At 42.7% G+C, this 23148-nt stretch overlaps 1 protein-coding gene across 1 annotated transcript; it reads right to left on the bottom strand.

Annotated features, from left to right (window-relative positions):
- Positions 1 to 218: 218 nt before the first annotated feature.
- Positions 219 to 22634, bottom strand: LOC117063646. Its single transcript, XM_033177446.1, has 3 exons — positions 22496 to 22634; positions 21902 to 22230; positions 219 to 1017 (listed from the first exon to the last, which is right to left on the bottom strand). Exons 1-3 carry the CDS (start codon positions 22632 to 22634, stop codon positions 841 to 843), a joined length of 645 nt encoding a protein of 214 aa, XP_033033337.1. The 3' UTR covers positions 219 to 840.
- Positions 22635 to 23148: the final 514 nt, after the last annotated feature.

The raw sequence follows: 23148 nt of genomic DNA, 5'->3' as shown, positions 1-23148 counted from the left end.
CATCCTGGCTAACACGGTGAAACCCCGTCTCTACTAAAAATACAAAAACCTAGCTGGGCGAGGTGGCGGGCGCCTGTAGTCCCAGCTACTCGGGAGGCTGAGGCAGGAGAATGGCGTAAACCCGGGAGGCGGAGCTTGCAGTGAGCAGAGATCTGGCCACTGCACTCCAGTCCGGGCGACAGAGCGAGACTCCGCCTCAAAAAAAAAAAAAAAAGAAATAATTTTCTTTTCTTTATAAATTATCTACTCTGTGGCATTCTCTCATAACAACACAAAACAGACCAAGACAGGTTCCCCTTCTTCTCTGTCGTAAAAAGAAAACTTACTATATTAGTAAGAATGTCTCACGACAAAAACATTATTTTTTTCATTTTTTAGTTTTTAAAATGTATTGTAAATCATAAATAAAAATGGTATATATTTTTATTTATACAATAAATAAAAATGTGGGGGGAGGGACGGCCATCAACACTGCTGTGGTTGCCTGCTGTCTAAGCTGTCTGAGCTCCTTGGGGGAAGGGCAGCAGTCAACACTGCAGCTGCAGGGCCTCCCTGCAGGAACCCCAACTCTAGCCAGGGGCTCTGGGACAGAACTCTGATCTCTCTGGGCCTGATTCCGTAGGGGGAAGGGTGGCTGTAGGCTCTGTGAACCAGCAGACTTAGTCTTTCCTTCTGCTAGCTCTGAGGAATTTGGACAGCCCAGACGTGTGAGTTCCCCCCAGCACAGCACACCCCCTCCACCAAGGGACAGCCAAAGTGCCTCATCAAACAAGTACTGCTTCCTGTGCCACACAAGTTGGTGAGACCCCCCTGCCCCAAACAGGGGTTGTCAGACATGCTCTATACCAGAGCATTCTTACTGGCATCAGGTCTGTGCCCCTCGAGGTCAGGGATTCCCGAGGAAGGAGCAGGCACCCATCTTTGCTGTTTTCCAGCCTCTTCAAGTGACATCTCCAGGTGCAGGAGTGAACCAGATGAATAGGACCTGAAGTGAACTGTCAGCAAACCACAACATCCCTAAGAAAAGAAAAGGGTCCTGACTCTTGAAAGAAAAACAAACAAACAAACAAACACAAAGCAACAACAGCATCAACAAAAAAGTCACCACAAAAACCTCATCCAAGAGTCAGCAGCCTCAAAGATTGAAACTAGACAAACTCATGAAGATGAGAAAGAATCAATGAAAAAAATGCTGAAAACCCAAAAGGCCAGAGAGCCTCTTCTCCTCCAAATGATTGCAACATGTCTCCGACAAGAGTGCAGAACTGGATGGAGGATGAGATGGACAAGCTGACAGAAGTAGGCTTCAGAAGGTGAGTAATAACAAACTTTGCTGAGGTAAAGAAGCATGTTTTAACCCAATGCAAAGAAGCTAAGAACCTTGATAAAATGTTGGAGGAGCCGTTAACTAGAATAAACAGTTTAGAGAGGAACATAAATGACCTGATGAAGCTAAAAACTCAGCTTGAGAACTTCATGGAACATACACAAGTATCAATAGCCAAATCAATCAAGAAAAAGAAAAAATATCAGAGATGGAAGACTATATTGCTGAAATAAGGCAGGCAGAAAAGATTAGAGAAAAAAGAATAAAAAGGAACAAACAAAACCTCTGAGAAATATGGGACTATGGAAAAAGACTAAACTTATAACTGACTGGAGCACCTGAAAGAGATGAGGAGAATGGAACCAAGTTAGAAAACACACTTCAGGATACTATCCAGGAGAACTTCCCCAACCTAGCAAGACAGGCCAACATTCAAATTCAGGAAATACAGAAAACTCACTAAGATAACCCCACTAAGATACTAAGATACTCCATGACACACAATCATCAGATTCTCCAAGTTTGAAATGAAGGAAAAAATGTTAAGGGCAGCCATAGAGAAAGACCAGGTCACCTACAAAGGGAAGCCCATTGGACTAACAGTGGATCTTTTAGCAGAAACCCCACAAGTAGAAGAGAGTGGGGGCCAATATTCAGAATTCTTAAAGAAAAGAATTTTCAACCCAGAATTTCATATCTGGCCAAACTAAGCTTCATAAGCAAAGGAGAAAGAAAACCCTTTTCAGACAGGCAAGTGCTGAGGAAATTTGCCACCACTAGGCCTGCCTTGCAAGAGCTCCTGAAGGAAGCACTATGGTACGGATATGGTAGGGAAGCACTATGGTAAGCAATATGGAAGGGAAAAACTGGTACCAGCCACTCCAGAACACACAAAAATATAAAGATCAATGATACTATGAAGAAACAGCATCAAGTAGTGTGCAAAATAACCAGCTAGCATCATAGTGAAAGGATCAAATTCACACATAACAATATTAACCTTACATATAAATGGGCTAAATTCTCCAACTAAAAAACACAGATTGGTAAACTGGATAAAGAGTCAAGACCCATTGTGTGTTGTATTCAAGGGACCCATCTCACAGTCAAAGATACACATAGGCTCAAAATAAAGGGATAGAGGAAAATTTACCAAGCAAATGCAAAGGAGAAAAAAAGCAGGGGCAGCAATTCTAGTCTCTGACAAAACAGACTTTAAATGAACAAAGATCAAAACAGATAAAGAAGGGATCAATTCAACAAGAAGAACTAACTAAATACACATGGTCCCCCTACAGGAGCACCCAAATTCAGAAAACAAGTTCTTAGAGCCCTATTGAAAACCAGCACAAGACAACTATACCCTCTGTCACCACTCCTGTTCAACACAGTATTGGAAGTTCTGGCCAGGGCAATCAAGCAAGAGAAAGAAATAAAGCATATTCAAATAGGAAGACAGGAAGTTAAATTGTCTGTTTGCAGATGACAGGATTCTATATTTAGAAAACCCCACTGTCTCAGCCCAAAAACTCATTAAACTGATAAGCAACTTCAACAAAGTCTCAGGATACAAAATCAATGTGCAAAAATCACAAGCACTCTTATACACCAACAATAGACAAGCAGAGAACCAAATCATGAATGAACTCCCATTCACAATTGCTAAAAAGAGAATAAAATACATAGGAATACAGCTAAGAAGGGATGTAAAGGACCTCTTCAAGGAGAACTGCAAACCACTGCTCAAGGAAATAAGAGAGGACAAAGACAAATGGAAAAACTTTCCATTCTCATGGATAGGAAGAATCAATATTGTGAAAATGGCTGGCCGGGCGCGGTGGCTCAAGCCTGTAATCCAGCACTTTGGGAGGCCGAGACGGGCGGATCACGAGGTCAGGAGTTTGAGACCACCCTGGCTAACACGGTGAAACCCCGTCTCTACTAAAAAAAATACAAAAAGCTAGCCGGGCGAGGTGGCTGGCGCCTGTAGTCCCAGCTACTCGGGAGGCTGAGGCGGGAGAATGGCGGGAACCCGGGAGGCGGAGCTTGCAGTGAGCCGAGATCGCGCCACTGCACTCCAGCCCGGGCGACACAGCGAGACTCCGTCTCAAAAAAAAAAAAAAAAAAAAAAAAAAAAAAAAAGAAAATGGCTGTACTGACCAAACTAATTTATAGATTCAATGCTATTCCCATCAAACTGCCATTGACATTCTTCACAGAATTAGAAAAAAACTACTTTAAAGTTCATATGGAACCTAAAAAGAGCCTGCATAGCCAAGACAATCCTAAGCAAAAAGAACAAAGCTGGAGACATCACATTACCTGACTTCAAGCTATACTACAAGGCTGCAGTAATCAAAATAGCATGATAGTGGTACCAAAACAGACATATAGATCAATGGAACAGAACAGAGACCTCAGAAACAAGACCACACATCTACAACCACCTGACCTTCGACAAACCTTACAAAGCAAGCAATAGGGAAAGAATTCCCTATTTAACAAATGGTGCTGGGAAAACTGACTAGCCATATGCAGAAAACTGAAACTTGTACCCTTTCTTTACACCTTATACAAAAATTAACTCAAGACGGATTAAAGATTTAAATGTAAAACCCAAAGCCATAAAAAACCCTAGAAGAAAACCTAAGCAATACCATTCAGGACGTAGGCATAGACAAAAATTTTATGATGAAATCGTCCAAAGCAATTGTAATGAAAGCTAAAATTGACAAGTGGGATCTAATTAAACTAAAGAGCTTCTTCAGAGCAAAAGAAACTATCATCAGAGTGAACAGGCAACCTACAGCATGAGATAAAAATTTTGCAATCTACTCATCTGACAAAGGTCTAATATCCAGAATTTACAGGGAAATTCTAATATCCAGAATTTACAAGAAAACAAATTTACAAGAAAAAAACAAGGAACTCCATCAAAAAGTGGCCAAAGGACAGACACTTCTCAAAAGAAGACATTTATGCAGCCAACAAACATATGAAAAAAAGCTCAACATCACTGATCATTAGAGAAATGCAAATCAAAACTACAGTGAGATACCATCTCATGCCAGTCAGAATGGCAGTGATTAAAAAGTCAAGAGACAACAGATATTGGTGACACTGTGGAGAAATAGAAATGCTTTTACACTGTTGTTGGGAATATAAATTAGTTCAACCATTGCGGAAGACAATGTGGCGATTCCTCAAGGATCTAGAACCAGAAACACCATTTGACCCAGCAATCCCATTACTGGGTATATACCCAAAGGAATATAAATCATTCTATAATAAAGAGGCATACTTACATTTATTGCAGCACTATTCACAATAGCAAGGATATGGAACCAACCCAAATGCCCATCAATAATAGACTGGATAAAGAAAATGTGGTACATATACATCATGGAATACTATGCAGCCGCAAAGAGAAATGAGATCATGTCATTTGCTGGGACATGGATGAAACTGGAAGATGTCCTCAGCAAAGTAACACAGAAACAGAAAACCAAACATTGCATGTTCTCATTCATAAGTGGGAGTTGAACAATGAGAACACATGGACCAAGGGAGGGGAACATCACACACCAAGGCCTGTCGGTCAGGGTGGTAAGGCGAGGGCAAGCATCAAGACAAACAGCTAATGCATGCGAGGCTTAAAACCTAGGTGACGGATTGATAGGTGCAGCAAGCACCATGGCACACGTATACCTATGTAACAAACCTGCATGTTCTGCACTTGTATCCTGGAACTTAAAGTAAAATAAATAAATAAATAAATAAAAACAAATTTAAAAAAAACTTCACTTGTAGGCTTTTAAAAGTCCTACAAAGTTATTACCAAAGTTTTGAAAAGGCTGTGCTTTGAAGAAAGAAGAATACGTACATTTTAAAAGATGTGTTTTTTACACACTTTTTTGGACAATAAACGTGTACTTCACACTTTATGCTTTCCACCCAATCTGTTCCACACCTATTGTTAGTTCCCAACATCTGGTGATACATGGGAAGAAGAAAAGATGGCACTTTAATTCTGACCTAATCCACGTATGGCATTCCAGTTGTTTTAGGAGAGGTAGACCACGGCCAGACTGTCCTGAGCTCCCAGGCTAGGAAAGCAGGTGTTGGCAGGCACACCTAGGACCCGTCCTCTGCTGGGGGCATCCTGCTTTAGGTCTTCCCTAGGGTGCTTTCTCGAGGTGGGAGTCACAGCCCGGCATTTGGGAGGATGAGAAGGTGTCTGTCTGTTCCTCACTCTTTCACACCTCTCCTCTCTTGGAAGTGCAGACCCGTCATTAGCTGTGAACTCATGCAGCCCAGTGCAGCCCTGCAGATCACTTTCTTCTTCCCTGTGCCTTCCTGGCTGTGTGAGGGAGGGTTCCAGGGCGTTAAGCCTGTGAAGCAGCCACTGCCCAGCAAGTATAACCATGCTTCTGACCCAGTCCCTGACTCAGTGCATCTCCAGTCCCTAGCATGAGACCTGGTACTGGTGTGGCAGCCGTCATGCTGGTGTCGGGGAGGAGGTACAGCATGCTGGCCACAGGCATGGCTCTGACCCCTGCCCAGCCCAGGGTTCACCCCTGGCTCCCCTCCCCAAGGCTGGAACAGATTTTGCTTAACTTCCCTTTGCCTCAACTTTCCTGTCTGTAAAATGAGGATGTTCCTGCTGCTAGGGACTGAATCATGTCCTACCCAAATTCATGTGCTCAAGCCCTAACCCTTAATGTGACTGCATTTAAAATAGGACTTCCAGGAGGTAATGAAGGTTAAATGAGGGCCTAAGGATGGAGTCCTAGTCCTACAGGATTGGTGCTGTATAAGAAGAGGAAGGTCTCTTTCCTCTCCATGCTCACACATCAAGGAAAGGCCATGTGAGGACGGTGGGAAGGTGGCCGTCTGCAAGCCAGGTAGAGAGCCCTCACCAGGAGCCAACCCTGCTGGGTCTTAGTCTTAGGCTTTCCAGTGTTCAGAACTGTGAGGAAATAAATGTCTGTTGTTTCAGCCACCCAGTCTGTGGTGTTTGTTACAGCAGCCTGAGCTAGGTCACCTGCCCTGTAGAGTCACTGGGAGATGTGAGATGAAGCTGGCTTAGCACCTGGCACAGGGTACATCTTGCAGGGTGGCTCTTACTCCCAGGAGAGTTAGCTTCAGAGTCTCTAAGTCCACTGTGCTCCCAGGCTCGTTTTCTCATCTGTCCCTTTTAGGACAGGTGTGAGGCTAAGAGAAAGCTCTGTGAAGACTGAAAAGCCATGTGCACCTGTAAAGCCCAGGTGAGGCCTGGACTCAGACCCACTTTAGTATGCAGAGGTGGATCACTAGTTCTCCCTCTCTATGGACACCCAAGGGGCTCTGAAGCAGACTCTGAAAGGAGTGTTAGGGTAGAGGGACAACTCTCTAAGCCCGAGAACTCAGAAAACTGATTTGAAGTAGGAGACATAGAAGGATGTCCATTATTCTTCAGAACACAAAGGTAGATTAAAAGAGCTACTGGAGTAGCCCCTGTTCCAGCCCTCATGTTTTAATTCTTTAAAGAACTTGGAGTGAGTTCAGCTTTCAGAAAGCTGTTCACTGTTTGTCTATTTCTCTTTCTTTTATGTATTAATTTGTGAATATCTGCTATGAACGACTTTAGCTAGATGCTGGGAGTAGAATGTGGAGGAAAAGAGAAACTATCTCTGCCATGTGGAATACAGAGACTTTCAACAATACTGCAAATAAAAATACGATGACAAATTATGATAAGTTCTATGAAGGGGAAAAATAGAACTATGAGTGGGGACTTGAAGTGAAAGCGACTTTAGCTTGGTTGCTCTGGGAAATCATCTTTGAGGGAACAGTATGTGAGCCAAGGCCTAAAGGACAAAGTGGAGTCGTGAGCACGTGTGACATTCTCTGGAGACCACAGGGACATGGTGAGATCGTCTGAAAAAGACAAACGCAACTAAATAAGCAAAAAACACCTTAGAACTCCAGAAGTTGTGGAAAATGAATAGAAATGCAAACGATCTTGTCCATGGAAATGCAAATTGTGTCCAGTAGAATGCAATTAATTATTGCCCTGTGGATAGCGACCAGTTTTACATCTATTTATAAATTCATTTCAATTTTCTTTGGAGGACCTGAAATGCGGTAGTCATTTATAGTCACGAACAACCGTACAAATATGGCTAGAGTCATTCCTTACATGACTGTAAAACTTTGAATTCTTCTTTGTAACATCTCTATGTCTGAACATCTGAGCACTATAGGTCTTATGATTATTTGTCCACAATTCAAAACAGCCTTTACCTCTTGTGGGAGCATGTAATGTTTTCTTACCTCTGGATGGTTGTACAACAAAATAAACTTTAGATCTCAGCCAAATATTGGGAGATCAGGGATTCTCTGGAGGGAGGGGAACTCCCAGGCCCCAGCAAATTGTCCTGTTGGTTTGAGCCATAAAGACAGCTTTATGATATACCTCAAATCGAGTTAATTAAGGTATAATTTGTGGATACCTAGATGATTTCTAAGTAAGATAGAATATTGAAACACTGATTACTGAGCACAATTTTAAGTTTATATACTTTTGCTTATTTTTATATGCTAGATAGAGGCTATATCTTTGGGTCATGCTAATGAACCAAACACCAGTAGATTTGTCAAAGGTCAGGGGCACTTCCACTCAGAGTCCCTTTGTGGTTGCCAAATTGTAAACCAAGAGGTATCTGAGACAGTTCTCAATCAAACTTAGAAAGTTGGTTCTGCCAAGGTTAAGGACATGCCCGTGACACCGCCTCAGGAGGCCTTGATGACATTTGCCCAAGGTGGTTGGGGCACAGCTTGGTTTTATACATTTTAGGGAGACGTAAGACATCAATTAATATATGTAAGGTGTACGTTGGTTCGGTCTGGAAAGGCGGGACAACTCAACGTGGGGAGGGAGCTTCCACGTCATAGGTAGTTAAGAGACAAACGATTGCATTCTTTTGAGTTTCTGATTAACCTTTAATGGAAGGCACAATTTACAGGAATAGTCATTTATGCCTTAGTCCGGCCTAGTGAAACAAGAGGGTAAAGGAAGGCATCATTTGTTTCATGTGAGCAGAGGGATGACTTTGATGTGTGTGTGCCCTTGGTCCACAAGGAACTTCCCTGTGGTCAAACTGTGAGGGAGGTATGTAGCTTTTCCATCTTGGTACCTATCTTATTCAGGAATAGAATGGGAGGCAGGTTTGCAGCTCCCAGCTTGTCCTTTCCCTTTAGCTTAGTGATTTTGGGGTTCCAAGATTTATTTTCTGGCCGGGCGAGGTGGCTCACACCTGTAATCCCAGCACTTTTGGAGGCCCAGGTGGGCGGATCACATGAGGTCGGGAGTTGGCGACTGGCCTGACCAACATGGAGGAACCCTGTCTCTACTAAAAATACAAAATGAGCCGGGTGTGATGGCGCATGCATGTAATCCCAACTACTTGGGAGGCTGAGGCAGGATAATCGCTTGAACCCGGGGGTAGGCGGGGGAGGTTGTAGTGAGTGGAGATCACACCATTACACTCCAGCCTGGGCAACAAGAGTGAAACTCCGTCTCAAGAAAAAAAAAAAAAAGATTTATTTTCCCTTCACAGTATCAATAAGTTAAATTATAAAATATCTTAAGTTTAAGGGGCTCTGTCTGACTGGCTTACAGAAATAAGTAAGCACTTATATAAAGTGAAAATTTCCAAAACTTCAAGAAAATAAGGAAATTGAACTTCATTAATGAAAGCATGCCTTAAATGTGGTGTGTGTGTGTGTGTGTGTGTGTGTGTACAAAATCTAATTCAGAAATGTTCTAAGAATTCAAGTTTAAAAAATAAGCCAATCTTTGGTAAATGAGACTAATTCAATCCAGTCTAAAATCTAGTTTTAAAATAGCTCTCCCTGATTTATCAATGTTAAGTAGAATACCTAACTACTCAGGTTTGTTCTTCCTAAACTAAAACAGGTTTACTGATCAAATAAGCTAATATTGCTCCTTTGTAATATATGATTATGAAAAATGTAAGATTTTAAGTAAATGGAATCCTTATTCTGATGAACTGTTTTCTTCAATGGCTGTTATGTTGCACTGTCAGCTTGAAAATAATTTTCAAGATTTTTAGATACCCTAAGATCTTAGATTGATTTCAAACTGAATTAAATAAGGTATAATTTGTGAATACCTGGATGATTTCTAAGTAAGAGAGAATATTGAAACCCTGATTACGGAGCATAATTTTAAGTTTATATACTTTTGCTTATTTTTATATGCTAGATAGAGGCAATGTCTTTGGGTCATGCTAATAAACATGTTCATTTTTGCCACATTGGAAAGGGATGTGTCTGGCTTATAGAAAGTGGTATGAAGACACTGCTAGACTGCTAACGTGTTCACATATGGCAGGCAGTGAGACAGAACTCCCAGGATGTTCAGATCTAGAGAGAGAGATTTCTTATAGGGAATTGGCTCCCATGATCATGGAGGCTGATGAGCCCAAGGCCTGCAGTCGACAACCTGGAGTCCCAGGAGAGCCCCTCCCGCAGTATAAGTTCCAGGCCAAGCTTGAGACCCCGAAAGGGCCGATGTTTCAGTTTGAGTCCAACGGCAGGACAAGACCGATGTTCAGCCCCAGGCAGTGAGGGAGAGGAATTCCCTCTTACCTGGCATGGGCGGGGGGCAGCCTTTTCTGTCTCATTCAGGCCTGAACTGGTTGGGTGAGGCCGCCCGCATTGTGGAGGGCCATGTGCTTTGCCCGGTCCACAGATTCCAATGTTAGTCTCTTCCGGAAACACCTTCACGGACACACCCAGAGTCGTGTTTGACTAAATACGGGGTAGCCTGCGGCCCAGTCAAGACAGCACGCAGAATGCAGCACCGTCCTCGCCGCCAGGCTTCTATTCTGAAATACGAGTGGACACGCTATGCGGCAACAGCAGGGAGACGCAGCCAGGCACGCCTGTGGTTTTGGCAAGGAGAAAGGAGTTTTGTCCTCAAATGGTGGTTTTACCTTTTTGATCTCTGGGCACTTTTAACACTCTTAGAACTTAACAAAGACCTCAGCCTCTGTTTATGTAGGTCATAGCCCTATTTATTACATTCAACACAGAGGTTGAGAACTTTTAAAAAATATGTATTGTTTCATTGGAAGACAGCAATAAGCAACACATTGCATGTTAACATAAATGAAATCTCAGTATTATTGCAAAATCAATTTTGACCTCGTAGACTCTCTGAGATCTGTTTCAGAATATTTAGGATCATCATGAAGGACAAAAATTGGAAAGATTTTTATTTGCCTGATTTTATGATATCTGAGTCTGAAAATAAAAGCCTTGAAATGTGTAAAATCTCAGCGAGGGCCACTGAATCTTGATGGGCTTGTCCTGTGGTGACTGTTTCTGACCTTTCCCTACAATATGCAGGGTCATCTTCCCTTCTCAGTCACCCTCGATGTCTGAGTGGGCTCCTCAGCCTTTACTCTCCCCAGGTGACATCCAAGCACCCCGCCTGCCTTCCCCAGGAATCCTGCTAGGTGGGTTTGGCCACAATCCCCCGTGGCCCTGAGATTTCTGCTTACTCATTTTCCATCCACTGACCCCACCCTACTCCTTGGCTACAAATTCCCAGTGCTTGTTGCTGTCATCAGGGCTGAGCTCATCTCCCTCCACTGCGAGACCCACGGCAGCAGTCCCTGAACCTGCGGCCACTGCCCCTTGAGTAAATTCTGCTTTCCCCCTTCAGCAAGTGTCATTGGACCATTTTTCTCTTTCACTGTAGCTTTAGTTGAGTAATTGGAAGTTTCAAGCCTCCAAAAACTCAAGGAATGCCTGCTGTACCCTTCTTGCAGGGGTGTGTAGAATCAGGTGGGATAATGTACATCAAAATATATTTAAGTATTGTGGAAGTAAATGGAGACCACCTAGATGAGAAAAGCAGAGCATATCATTAGGAGCTTGCTGTAGCGAGGGCATCGGCCACCATCTCAAGAGTTTGACAGGTACTGGAAGGCAGGCAAGGGAGTGGGAGGGATTTATGATGAAGACAGGGAGAGGCTCCTGCAGGCATGCCCTTAATGTGGCTGCTGGTCTGAGGACGCTGCAGGCTGTGGCTGAATGAGGCATGCCGTGCGACCGGTGAGGGAGTGTGTTTGGCTCTCTATTCTTGCTCCTGAGTTGGAAGTAGGGACAAAAATTAGGGAAATTATTAATCAAGTCTGGGCCATCAGGCCGATTGTTACAAAATTATTGTTTGCAATCTGACTTCCTGCAAGTTTGACCTGCATTAGTCGGCTGCTGGGGCTGGGCTTTGTGTCTCCACCCAGGGCTGGCTTCCTGGGCAGTAGCTGCAGGCTGTGTCCAAGCTCTGTTTTTATGTCTGCCCTCGCCACTGTCCATGTGTGCACTTAGTTTCTCCATATGTATTAAAGTAATAATAATTCCTAATATGTGACTAAACTGATTTATGGCATTACTGTTCAATATTTCTAAAAATACAGTATTTTAAAACAAAATTCCAAAATATTACTTGAACTAAGTAGACGCATTCCCAGAAACTGCCTTCAGAAAGCAACAGCTGCTCCTATTTAAAGATTTCCCTGAAATCAACTGCCCAGAAAGCTGAGCTGGTTTAACTATGAGGTCCTCTGGGCTCCAGCTCAGCGCAGCGGGTGGGAGCAGGAACAGGTGGCTGGACTTAGTGCCCAGGCCACTCTCTGCCTGGTGCCTGATTCTTCTGTCAGAAGTCACAGAATTGGGAAGGACCCCAAAAAGGGGCTTGTCCAGCCCTCTCCCTGGAAGAGTATGTCTACATTGTTCGTTAAGCAGTTCCGCTGAGACCACAATCATCTTACTTGGCAGCTGATTGTGGATTCTAACTTCCAGAAAAGTCAAGTGGGAGGAGAAATTATACGAGGGGCCAAAGGCAGCCATGGGAACAAGGCAAAGTCTGTCTGTGGGACTGACGGCCGCACACGAGGACGCTGCGGCTGTTCTGGAGCCTTCACTGGCTGAGGCTGAGTCAGAGGTGACTGTACTGTCAGCGGGAGACTTCCCACCAGGCCTGGATTGGCCGACTTCGCAGTAATACACACTCAAAAGCCCTTGGCTAAACACTCTCATTCCTCTCTTTAAGACTTCACTTTCTTAGCAGGAGGTGCTGCAAAGGGATTTTGTTATTTTTAGTAGGTTTATGGGATATGTATTAGTCTGTTCTCATACCACTAAAAAGAGCTACATGAGACGGGGTAATATATGAAGAAAATGCATTTAATCACCTCAAAGTTCCATAGGCAGTATAGGAAGTATGGCTGGGAGACCTCAGGAAACTTACAATTGTGGTAGAATACACATGGGAAGGAAGCAAGTCTTTGCATGGTGGGACAGGAGACAGAGAGAGAGAGCAAAAGGGGAAGCGCTACACACTTTGAAACCACCAGATCGCGTGAAAACTCACTATCCTGAGAGCAGCACGGGGAAAACCGCCTCTATGATCCAGTCACCTCCCACCAGGTCCCTCCCCCAACACCGAGGATTACAATTCAGCATGAGATTTGAGTGGGGACACAGAGCCAAAATATATCAGGGTGCAAGTGCATGCATAGCTTGTATAGCGGTGAAGTCAGGGTATTTAGAGCATCCATGACTAGAATGACGTATGTTGTACCCATCCAAATATTATTTTTAATACACTTTAGGAAATCTCAAACATACAAAAAAATTGTCACTTGAACTACAATAAAATGCTTTCCCCCACCCCAATCATTTGAGAATGAGTTGAGGTCACAATGTTCCATCCCCCCGAAATGGCCTCAGTGTACATTTTTTATGCATTTTTTATGAGAGGTTTCTCCCACACAGTTACGAAATGCCTATCCAAGTCAGAAAAATAACATTGTTACATTATACATTATGTAATAATAAATTTCAGAACCATTACCACTATCTTATACTTAGGCCCAGTTTAGCATTAATCCTTAGCCCCAAGTTTAGCATGATGATGAATACACTGATTAATAGAATCAAATAAATAGCCTTTCCATATGTCTATGATAACTAACTATAAGATGTAATTTAGAATATTTCTCACATATGAGAGGACTTTAAAAAGTTTATGAAAAAATAGATTTAAGAGATAAAAGTTTAAAATGATTTTATTTCTCAACACGAGTTCTATCAAGTTCCAGACACTACTGTAAGCAATGATAACATTCATTTAGTCCATCCCTAAAGAACTAAGTGTCCTGGGAATTTAACCATGTCAGTGCAGTCTTTTTTACATTATTAACTGGAAAAAAAAGGGTGCTCTTTACAGATTTTTTAAATATTAGGGGGTAAAGAAGTCAGAATGAGCTTACTCAGGACTGTAAGGTGGATGGTTAAAGATTTACCATCGAAACTCTAGCAAAATCACCCTTACTTGATGAGAAGAATGAGCAGGAGCATTGTTGTGGTGGAGGAGGACTGGTTGGTGAAGCTTTCTCAGGTGTCTCTCTGTTAAAGCTTTGGCTAACTTTTTAAAAGCACTCTCATAAGAAGCAGATGTTATCGTTCTCTGGCCCTTCAAGAAGTCAACAAACACTATGCTGTGAGCATCCCAAAACACTGCTGCCACGACCTTTGCTCTTGGCCGGTCTGCTTGTGCTCTGATGGGGCCACTTCCACCCTTGGTAGCCATTTATTTGATTGTGCTTTGTCTTCAGGATGGTATGGGGAAAGCTGTGTTTCAGCTCCTGTGGCAATTCTTTGAAGATATGCTTCTGGAGGTTGATCCCATTTCTTTAAAATTCCCATTGAAAGCTCTGCTCTCGTCTGCAGCTAATCTGGGAACAACAGTTTTGGCAACTGTGGAGTGGAAAGTTTGCTCAACGTTATTTTTTCAGTCAGAATTGTGGAGCTGAACCCATTCAGATTTCTATAGTGTTGGGTATTGTTTCTGCTCTAAATCATTGGTCCTGTTTAAGTATTACATGAACAAAAACAATTTTTTTCCCTTAAAAATTGATGTAGAGGGTCTACTGCAGAGGGCTTCATCTTCAGAATTATCTCATCACTTCTTAAAACAAGTTATCCATTCGTAAACTGCTGATTTCTTTGGGAATAGCATCTCCATAAATCTTTTCATAAAGCATCAATGATTTCACCATTCTTCCACCCAAATATTTGAGACTGGGTACAGTGGTTCACACCTGCAATCCCAACACTTTGGGAGGCCAAGGCAGGAGGATTACCTAAGACCATTTTGAGATCAGCCTAGGCAACACAGCAAGACCTCATCTCTACAAAAAAAAAAAAAAATTAAAAATAGCTGGGTGTGATGGGACACACCTGTTGTTCCAGCTACTGGGGAAGCTGAGGTGGGAGGATTACTTGAACCCAGTGGTTTGAGGTTACAGTGAGCTATGATCACGTTATTGCACTCCAGCCTGGGTAAAAGAGTAAGACCCTGTCTCTAAAAAGAACCAAAAAATTTAAAAAGTTGTTTGCTCTTGCTTCTGTCTTAGCAGAATTTATGTTGCTCTGACAGGAGCTCTTTTCAAAGTGATGTTTTATCCTTCTTAGTGACTCAAACTATATCCTGTCCAGACACGTTATAACAAGTCAGTATGAGTTTATTTTAGTGCAAAAAATTGAATTCATGTATAGTTTTTTTCACAATATGCATTTTTCATGAACTTTTTGAAGACCTCTCATAATGGCAAAACTATACTAGGGATATAACCCTAACACACCGAATGGAAAATAAACAAAAGATGTCTGGTTTTAAGAAAATGTAATAAAGTTGGATATTTCCTCTTAGCTATTCAGAAATGGCCCCAAAGCTGAAAGAATAAGAAACAGAAATGCTTACTGTATTACACAAAATACGAATACATTTGAAGCCCTAATGCTCTGAACAGGAGAAAGAGCTGCTGAAGGCAGTAAATTCCCCTTGTAATGGATGAAGTTGTGGAGGGAAGATACACTGTTTAGTTAAAAAAATAAAAATAAGAACGGACAGTGCAGAATGACTTCTATAAAATCGTTACATTTGTGTGTTAAAGAAACAACACACAAAATCATAAAATGACACTACATGGTTTGACTACACCAGGTACAGTCATGTACTGCAGAGCAATGTTTTAGTCAATGGTGGACCACAAACATGGCAATGGTCCCATAAGTTTATAATGAGGCTGGAACATTCCCATTGCCTAGTATTTACCATACTGCATATTTTATTATTATCTTGGAGCATACTCCTTCTCCTTATTAAAAAAAAAAGTTAACTGTTGAACTGCCTCATGTAGGTCCTTCAGGAGGTATCTAGAAGAAGGCATTGTTCTCAGAGGAGATGCCAGCTCCATGCGTGTCACTGCCCCTGAAGACCTTGCAGTGGGACAGACCTGGAGATGGGAGACAGTGACAGTGATGATCCTGACCTGTGTAGGCCTGGGTTAATGTACGTGTTTGTGCCAAATTTTTAGCAAAAGAAAATGAAAAATAGAAAAAAGCTTATGGAATAAGGATTTAGAGAAAGAATATGTTTGTACAGCTGCACAATGTGTTTGTGTTTGAAGCTAAGTATTCTCACAACAGTCAAGTTAAAACATTAAGTTATTAAAGTAAAAAAAAGTTACAGTAAGCAAAGGTTAATCTACCATTGAAGAAAGAAAAGTATTTTAAATAATTTTAGTGTAGCCTAAGTGTACAGTGTTTATGAAGTCTACAGGAGTATATGGTAACGTCTTAGAGCTTCACATTTACTCACATGTCACCCAGAGCAACTTCTAGTCCTGCAAACTCCATTCATGGTAAGTGCCTGATACAGGTGTGCCATTTTTAATCTTTTAGACTGTATTTTTACTGTACCTTCTCTATGCTTAGATACACAAATACTTACTATTGTGTTACAATTGCCTACTATATTCAGTACAGTCACATGCTGTACAAGTTTGTAGTCTAGGAGCAATAGGCTGTAACATCTAGCCTAGGGGTGTGGTAGCCTGTACCATCTAGGTTTGTGTAAGCATACCCTATGATGTACAAGACAAAATTGACTAACAATGTATTTCTCAGACTGTATTACCACGTGACTGTGTTTTCTATGAGAATACAGCATATAACTGCAAAAAAGATCTGAAAAGTCCACACCACTTGATAAGAGGGTACCTGTGGGAAGCAGAGGCAGGCACTGGGAAGACACAAGTATTCAAGGAGAACTTTAGCTTTATCTAGTATGTTTCGGTTTTTTTTGAATTACCTTAAAATGCACTTGCAGTGCTTCTGTCATTGAAAAGCTAATTTAATAACAATCTCTCCTTTTGTCAAGCAGTAGAGATCAAAACAGGACAAATTCTTGTCCTTTCATATATCTCCAACTGACATCAACTTGTAGCAACAGCATTGAAGATGGTCTGAATGGGAACTATTACAACTCTGGGAGAAATAGAAGATAATCTTATCACCAGGGAAATAGTTCCTACAGCCACACCAGCGTACGATAAACTCAGGACTTCAATGAAGGTGAGATGCAGACTGGATCCACAGGAACTTTGATAAAAATTTGAAACACATGGTGTTCTGGGGACACTGGCACACACTTTCTCAAATGAGGACTTCCATCATTAAAACGAAACCTGAACTACAATCTCTACTCATTTCCATTCCTATCAGCACTGTTTTTCTTTATTATTGCTATGTCATGTGTGTTTAAAATAGAGGTTTCCCTAGCCCTAGCTGCTAACCAACCTGCTGCAATCTGACTTCTGCCTTTGGAATTGCTCCTGCCACATCCATCAAAGGCATGGCAGTTGCCAAACTTGAGAGCCATTTTTCAGACCTTTTAAGTATTTTCTTAGACGTTGGTTCTGCTGAGAGTTCCTCCTGAACTCTCCTCCCTTGCTCTATGAGGCTAGCATCTCTGGCTCTCTTATTTCTCTATGAATTCCTTGGCCTCTTTTACCTGCTCTTCTTTTCTTCTGCCTGTTTCTTAAGTATTGATGTCCATCGAGCTCAGTTCTGGGTCCCTGTGTGAGTTGCCAAAATGGCCCGAATTCTGCCTCTACCCACCCCACCCAAAGCCCTCACAGTGTGACTTTGTAGGGTGGAGTCTGTTTCCTCATTCCTAGAATCAGGGCTGGTGCAGAGGAACTGATGCTGTACTAGGTCTGTGCCAAGGCCTTGCATGCATCATCTCTGTCTTAGAGTCTGCCTAGCAGCAATGGAGCAAGCCTGAGCTTATTGGCGAGCTGTGCAATTGCAGGGTCACATGCTATTTGATCTTGCAATCCATGTCCCAACCAATTGCCAGCAGCCCTAGAAATACAGTTACCTAGTTGACCAGCAGCTGAACCTAGACCTTTGAGAGAGTCCAACGAGGACCCATAAAACCATCCAGCCGAGTCCAGTCCAAACAGCTGACCCACAGATTTATGTGCTAAATCAATGCTTGTTTATTATGTAGCAAAAAGCCAACTGTTACCTCCTGTTCTCAATTTTGGGGGACCTCCTTACTCGCAGGCATGACTTCAGCTTCTATGACCTAATGATGATTCTAACACAGTGCCAACAAATGTTTTGATGGGGTGAAGACACAAGCTTTTGAGACAATGTTTTTGAAGAATATTCATTCTCTGGATTTCTTAGCTCCAGTAATTTTCATTTAGGACTTCCTCCTTTTGTTATATTCTGGACTTGATATTATAACTATGGTTATATATATATACATACACATATATAGTTATTATAACTATAACTATGGTTATTATTTTCAAACTTACAATGACTTATTTGAACAATATAATTGGAAAGATCAGAAACTGAAAGAAAACAGTACTACCTTTTACTCTTTATTAATGTATTTGAATAATACTCCACAGTACACTCGAAAATAAATCCTAATGCAGGTGTTTGGCTAAGGTGCACATGAATGTAGAGCCTGCCCCAGTCACTAGTGGTGCCTAGTAAACCACTCCAACATTTAGTGACTACATAAAACTCCATCTTCTTAGGCTTACAGGGTTGGGGATTTGGAAAGGGCTTGGCAGGGGCAGTTTATGTCCACCCCATGATGTCTGGGCCTCAGCTAGGAAGGTGAGAAGGCTGAGGGGTGAGTCAATGGCTCAGGACTGGAATATTCTGGCAGCAACTTCACTAGCAAGTCTGTAGCTGACACTGGCCTTTGGCTGAACTTCAGCTGGACGTTGGGCCATTCTCCAAGTGCTCCCTCTGCCTCAGGCTGGTTTGGGCTTCCTTATGGCATGGCAGCTGGATTCCCAGAAGAGGCGTCCCAAGAAAGCCAGGCTGAAATGCTTGGCATCTCTACAGTGTCATCCAGCCTCAGAGGTCATATAACATCAATTTAGCCACACTCTTGGTCAAGGCTATAATGAAATTGGCTCAAATTCTAGGAGACTTCTTGCTCAACAGGAGTGTCAAGGTCACACTGTTTTATTTTATATATTTTTAAAGCACATGGAATGGATGACATTGTCATGGTCATTCTTGGAAATTACAATCTGAAACCGAAGCATATGCAAAATGCATCTGAAAATTCAGGCAGCTGTGCCTTGCAAGGAAAGGAGACACCACAGATCACCCTTTGGGAGGTGAGTTTGAGAAACAAGGAGGCGTCTTCACAGACATTTGGTAGCTTGCCAACTTGACAGACTGTTTAAATAACCTAGAACAGTGTTAGTCAACGGAGGGCCCCTCCTCCATGAGAGGTCTTCTATGTCAGTAATAAAGGCATTTTTAATATTTCAAAACATTAGAGAAATTATGCATTCATTGGGCACAAAAGTAACTGAAATATAACTAAAACTTTTTTCTACTTTGGGATGGAATGCAAGCTAAACGAAGCTGTGACTCACATTTACATATGTTTTTATTAAATAAGAAAATAATCACTGAATGAATATATCTTATTTGGTAGCTAACTATTTCAAAACATGGTAGCCTGCTATAGAAGGACAGAGATTGGAAACAGACATTCTGTTGTAATTTTTGTTTTGACAAATTAAAAAAAAGAGCAATAAAAATAGTGGAGCTAAGACCTGAGAGCCTTCTACCCAGAACTGGCGACTAATGACATTATGTCAGATTCGCTCCAGCTTTTCAAATATAAATGAAATAAAGCAAATGAAGCTGGCTTTGTATCATCCCTGCTTCTGTCTTCCTTGCCCTCAGAGATGATCATTAAGAATCACAAATATTCTAACAACCCAAAAATGCTCCATATGTATGTATATTCATGAATAGTTTCTATTGCATATCTGATGATTGATATAATTTGTTTCATGCTGCAAATGTCTTTTCCATTCAATATGTTTTTGAGTTTTTACATGTTATAGAAAAATAGTTCACCTCTGCTCTATAGGATTCCATGGTGTGAATGCATCATAATTCTTTTATTTTTTTCTTTTGAGACAGGGTCTTGTTCTGACACCCAGGCTGCAGCTCACTGCAGCCTTGACATTCCAGGCTCAAGTGATCCTCCCACCTCAGCCTCCCAAGTAGCTGGGACTACAGGCACACGTTACTATGCCTAAATTTTGTAATCCCAGAAGGTGGCTCATGCCTGTAATCTTAGCATTTTGGGAGGCTGAGGCTGGCAGATCACTTGAGGTTGGGAGTTTGAGATCAGCCTGACCAACATGGTGAAACCCCGTCTCTATTAAAAATACAAAAATTAGCTGGGCATGGTGGTGGGCACCTGTAATCCCAGCTACTCGGGAGGCTGAGGCAGGAGAATCAGTTGTACCCAGGAGGCGGAGATTGCAGTGAGCCGAGATGGCACCACTGTACTCCAGCCTGGGCGACAGAGTGAGACTCCTAAAAAAAAAAAAAAACCTCTTTCTTCCTAAATTACCCAGTCTCAGGTGGTTCTTTACAGCAGTGCGAGAGTGGACTAACACAGCTGCATAACGATGTGAATGTACTTAATGCCACTGAACTGGATGCTTAAACATGGTTAAGATGGTAAATTTTATGTTATGTGTATTTTGCCACAATTAAAATTAAATCTTAAAAAGTAAGTGACAAGAATGAGAAATGTTGTCCTCCTCAAGATACTAAAGATCTGTTTCAATTACTCAGATAAAGAAATCACCCTAAATATCACCACCCAACTTCAACATTAAAGATTCTGAAATTTAGCCAAAGAAAAAAAAATTAATCCTTTGCAAGGGGTATAAATTGAGTTGGTATTTTACTCTATCCTCAAAAAATACAGTGGCAACTCTACAAAGTTCTGAAGGAAATGTAATGCAACCAAAGGCACTTAAGCCAAGGTGTGTCTCAAGTATAAAGGTCACGTGAAAATTGTCCACATAATAAAGAGTTAAAGCTCAACACTTTTGACCCTTTCTTAATGAAATATAGTCAATTAATACTTTTTTTTAGAAAAACACTTGAAAATAAAGGCACATCACAGGAATGGTATTAAGTAAATGCTTCATGTAAATGGGGCATTAATGCTAGAGCCCCAGTCACTTTAAGACTACAGAATAGAAGGTACATTTCTAAGCCTTAAGAGTAAAAATCTTCACAAAACTTGGGAGGTCAGAAGACAGAAGTTGGGAAGAAGTGTAAAAGTGCTAAAATCCTAATTTTTTTAGTGCCAGAAGTCAAGTGCTGTTTAAAATTTAAACATAGTTTAGAAGACCGTTATGACTTGCCCTCTTCACTAAAAACAAACAAACGAAAAACTCTCTTATTAACCTTTGAGTAAAGAAATCCTTCTTTTGAATTTGGCTGCTGCAATGTGTGCATAGAGCATCTCATTTTTTTAAGTTGCATTTCCCTGATGATTAATGGTCTGGAAAATGTATTAAATTATTGAACTTCAAAGATGAGGGAAAAATTCTTCATTCTATGGCTCAGACCATTAATCATCAGGGAAATGCTGATACAGCCACGTTGGAAAACTGTTTATGGTTCTGTGAAAACTTAATCATACACCTACCATGACAGCCTTCCCACTTTCATGTAGTTAGCCAAGAGAAGGAAAAACTTACGTCCACAAAAACACTTGTGATAAAGGCTTTTAGCAGCTTTGTTCAAAATAGCCAACACTGATGGGAGGAAATCAGTGGTAATTGGATAAGCAGAATATATTATCTCCAGGCAATGGAACACAATTTACCAATAAAAATAAATCACTGGAGGGCGATATCTTCCTGCGTGGGGTGGATTGGCTGCAGGGCTCTCTGAGGTCCCTAGCGCTGCGCTCCTGTCGCTCCATCCGGCAAGGTATAGGAGCAGCCCCAGCAACCCCGCCCTCCCCATGCACCCCAGCAGGTTCTGGTCCTCTCCGCCGGGACAGATTAGCCCCCATGGCGGCCCTGATGCGCCAGCCCGGGCTGGCGCTGGAGACCGGGGCGCCCTCGGCAGGACTGGGAGGCCGGTCACAGGTGATTTCTGGTTTCCCTGTGACCTGAGCAGACTTGTACACAATGGAAAGCGCTGCCTTTCTTAAGATATTCTGGGTAGCGGCAAAATCATCCGCGAGAAGCGCTGGGAAGCGAAGCAGTCAGGCCTTCTTTCCCCTCCGTTACCGAAACGACGCTGACCCCCCCCGGGCCACCCACAAGGTCGCCCTACCTGGCAGAGTTGGGAGCGGAGGCACAGCCTGTGCCAGCAGGAGGTCCGGACGTCCCAGGTATCCCAGGTGGGAGTCCACGCAGGGCTAACGGCACACTCTCCGGGATCCCCGCCTCCCTCACTTCCGCGCGCGCGCGCGCGGTGGCGACGTCTGGGAGGAAACAACGCGATGCGAGCGCCCCGCCCCAGCGCTGCGCGGTACCCCACCGATGGGACCCGCACGGGGCTTCCTTCTAGGATGAGTGGCCCGCTGGTGCGCACACAGGAACAGCTCCGTGGGTGAGAGCTCCAGTGACTTCCAGCACCATCAGGGCAGAGCCCACAGCCTCCTGCTGGGAGACTCCACGAGGGAGCCTCACCATGGCCAGGGGGCTTCCTGACTCGCAGACCATTCCCAAGATTGCTTCCTCAGTGACGCGGTGGAGGAGCAGAGGGAGCGCTCCATGGATGCTAGTGACATCGAGCTGGAGAAGGACAGACACTGGAGGTGGAGATGCAGGGCTCCTGAGGGCACCGGCTCAGGCCAGGAACTGCAGGCCGTGGCGAGGAAAAGGACACAGAGAAAAGCCCAGGGCGGCCACCAGCTGCTGGTACCTGAGTGCCCTCCCTCCTCCTGTCCCCAGGTGGGAGCTGCCAGGCTCTGCTCGCCTTCCCGCTTCCTGTCCCCTAGGTGGGAAGGAGGGCAGCCAGCAATGAACCATGGACCACAGCATGTCAGCACCCCAGGGATCATCTAGTCCAGGGATTCTTTTTTTCAAAATTTGTAAACATGGGAAGCTGTTTTTCAAACAAATACAATGTGTGAAACATATCAAAATGAGAAAATCGAAAAAAATAAACAAATGACTGATACGCACAGCACCGTAGAAAAATCCCTAAACCATTATGCACAGTGAGAAAAGCTAGAAACAAAAGATATATAACTGAATGCTCCTCTTTGCATAAAATTCTAGGAAAGGCAAACTATGGTGTCAACAAGCAGATCAAGAGAGCTTGGTTCAGAGGGAGGAACAGACTACAGAGGAGGAGCATCTGCCATTGATGAAGATGTTCTGTTTTCTGGGTATTAGCGGTTCTTGGGTGTCTCTGTCAAGCTCAGTGAACCACACACTTTGAATGGGTGCACTTTATTGCACATAAGTTAGACCTCAATAAAGTTAAATCTTATCAATAATATAATTTAATTAGCGTATCTCTTGGCATTGAGTCCTAGAATTTGATGTGTTCTTTTGGCCTAAAGATTTAAT

Source organism: Trachypithecus francoisi, unplaced genomic scaffold, assembly GCF_009764315.1.
Source record: "Trachypithecus francoisi isolate TF-2019V2 unplaced genomic scaffold, Tfra_2.0 Lachesis_group18, whole genome shotgun sequence".
NCBI classification, from domain to species: domain Eukaryota; kingdom Metazoa; phylum Chordata; class Mammalia; order Primates; family Cercopithecidae; genus Trachypithecus; species Trachypithecus francoisi.
This window is presented reverse-complemented; position numbering and strand designations above follow the sequence as displayed.

Coding starts and splice junctions, on each gene's coding strand:
- LOC117063646 (XM_033177446.1), bottom strand. CDS start 22,634: ATGATCCCTGGGGTGCTGACATGCTGTGGTCCATGGTTCATTGCTGGC. Junction 22,231..22,495: donor GGAGGAGGGAGGGCACTCAG/GTACCAGCAGCT, acceptor GTCTCCCAGCAG/GAGGCTGTGGGCTCTGCCCT. Junction 1,018..21,901: donor TCCGCTCCCAACTCTGCCAG/GTAGGGCGACCT, acceptor TTCTTTTCTTAG/GGATGTTGTGGTTTGCTGAC.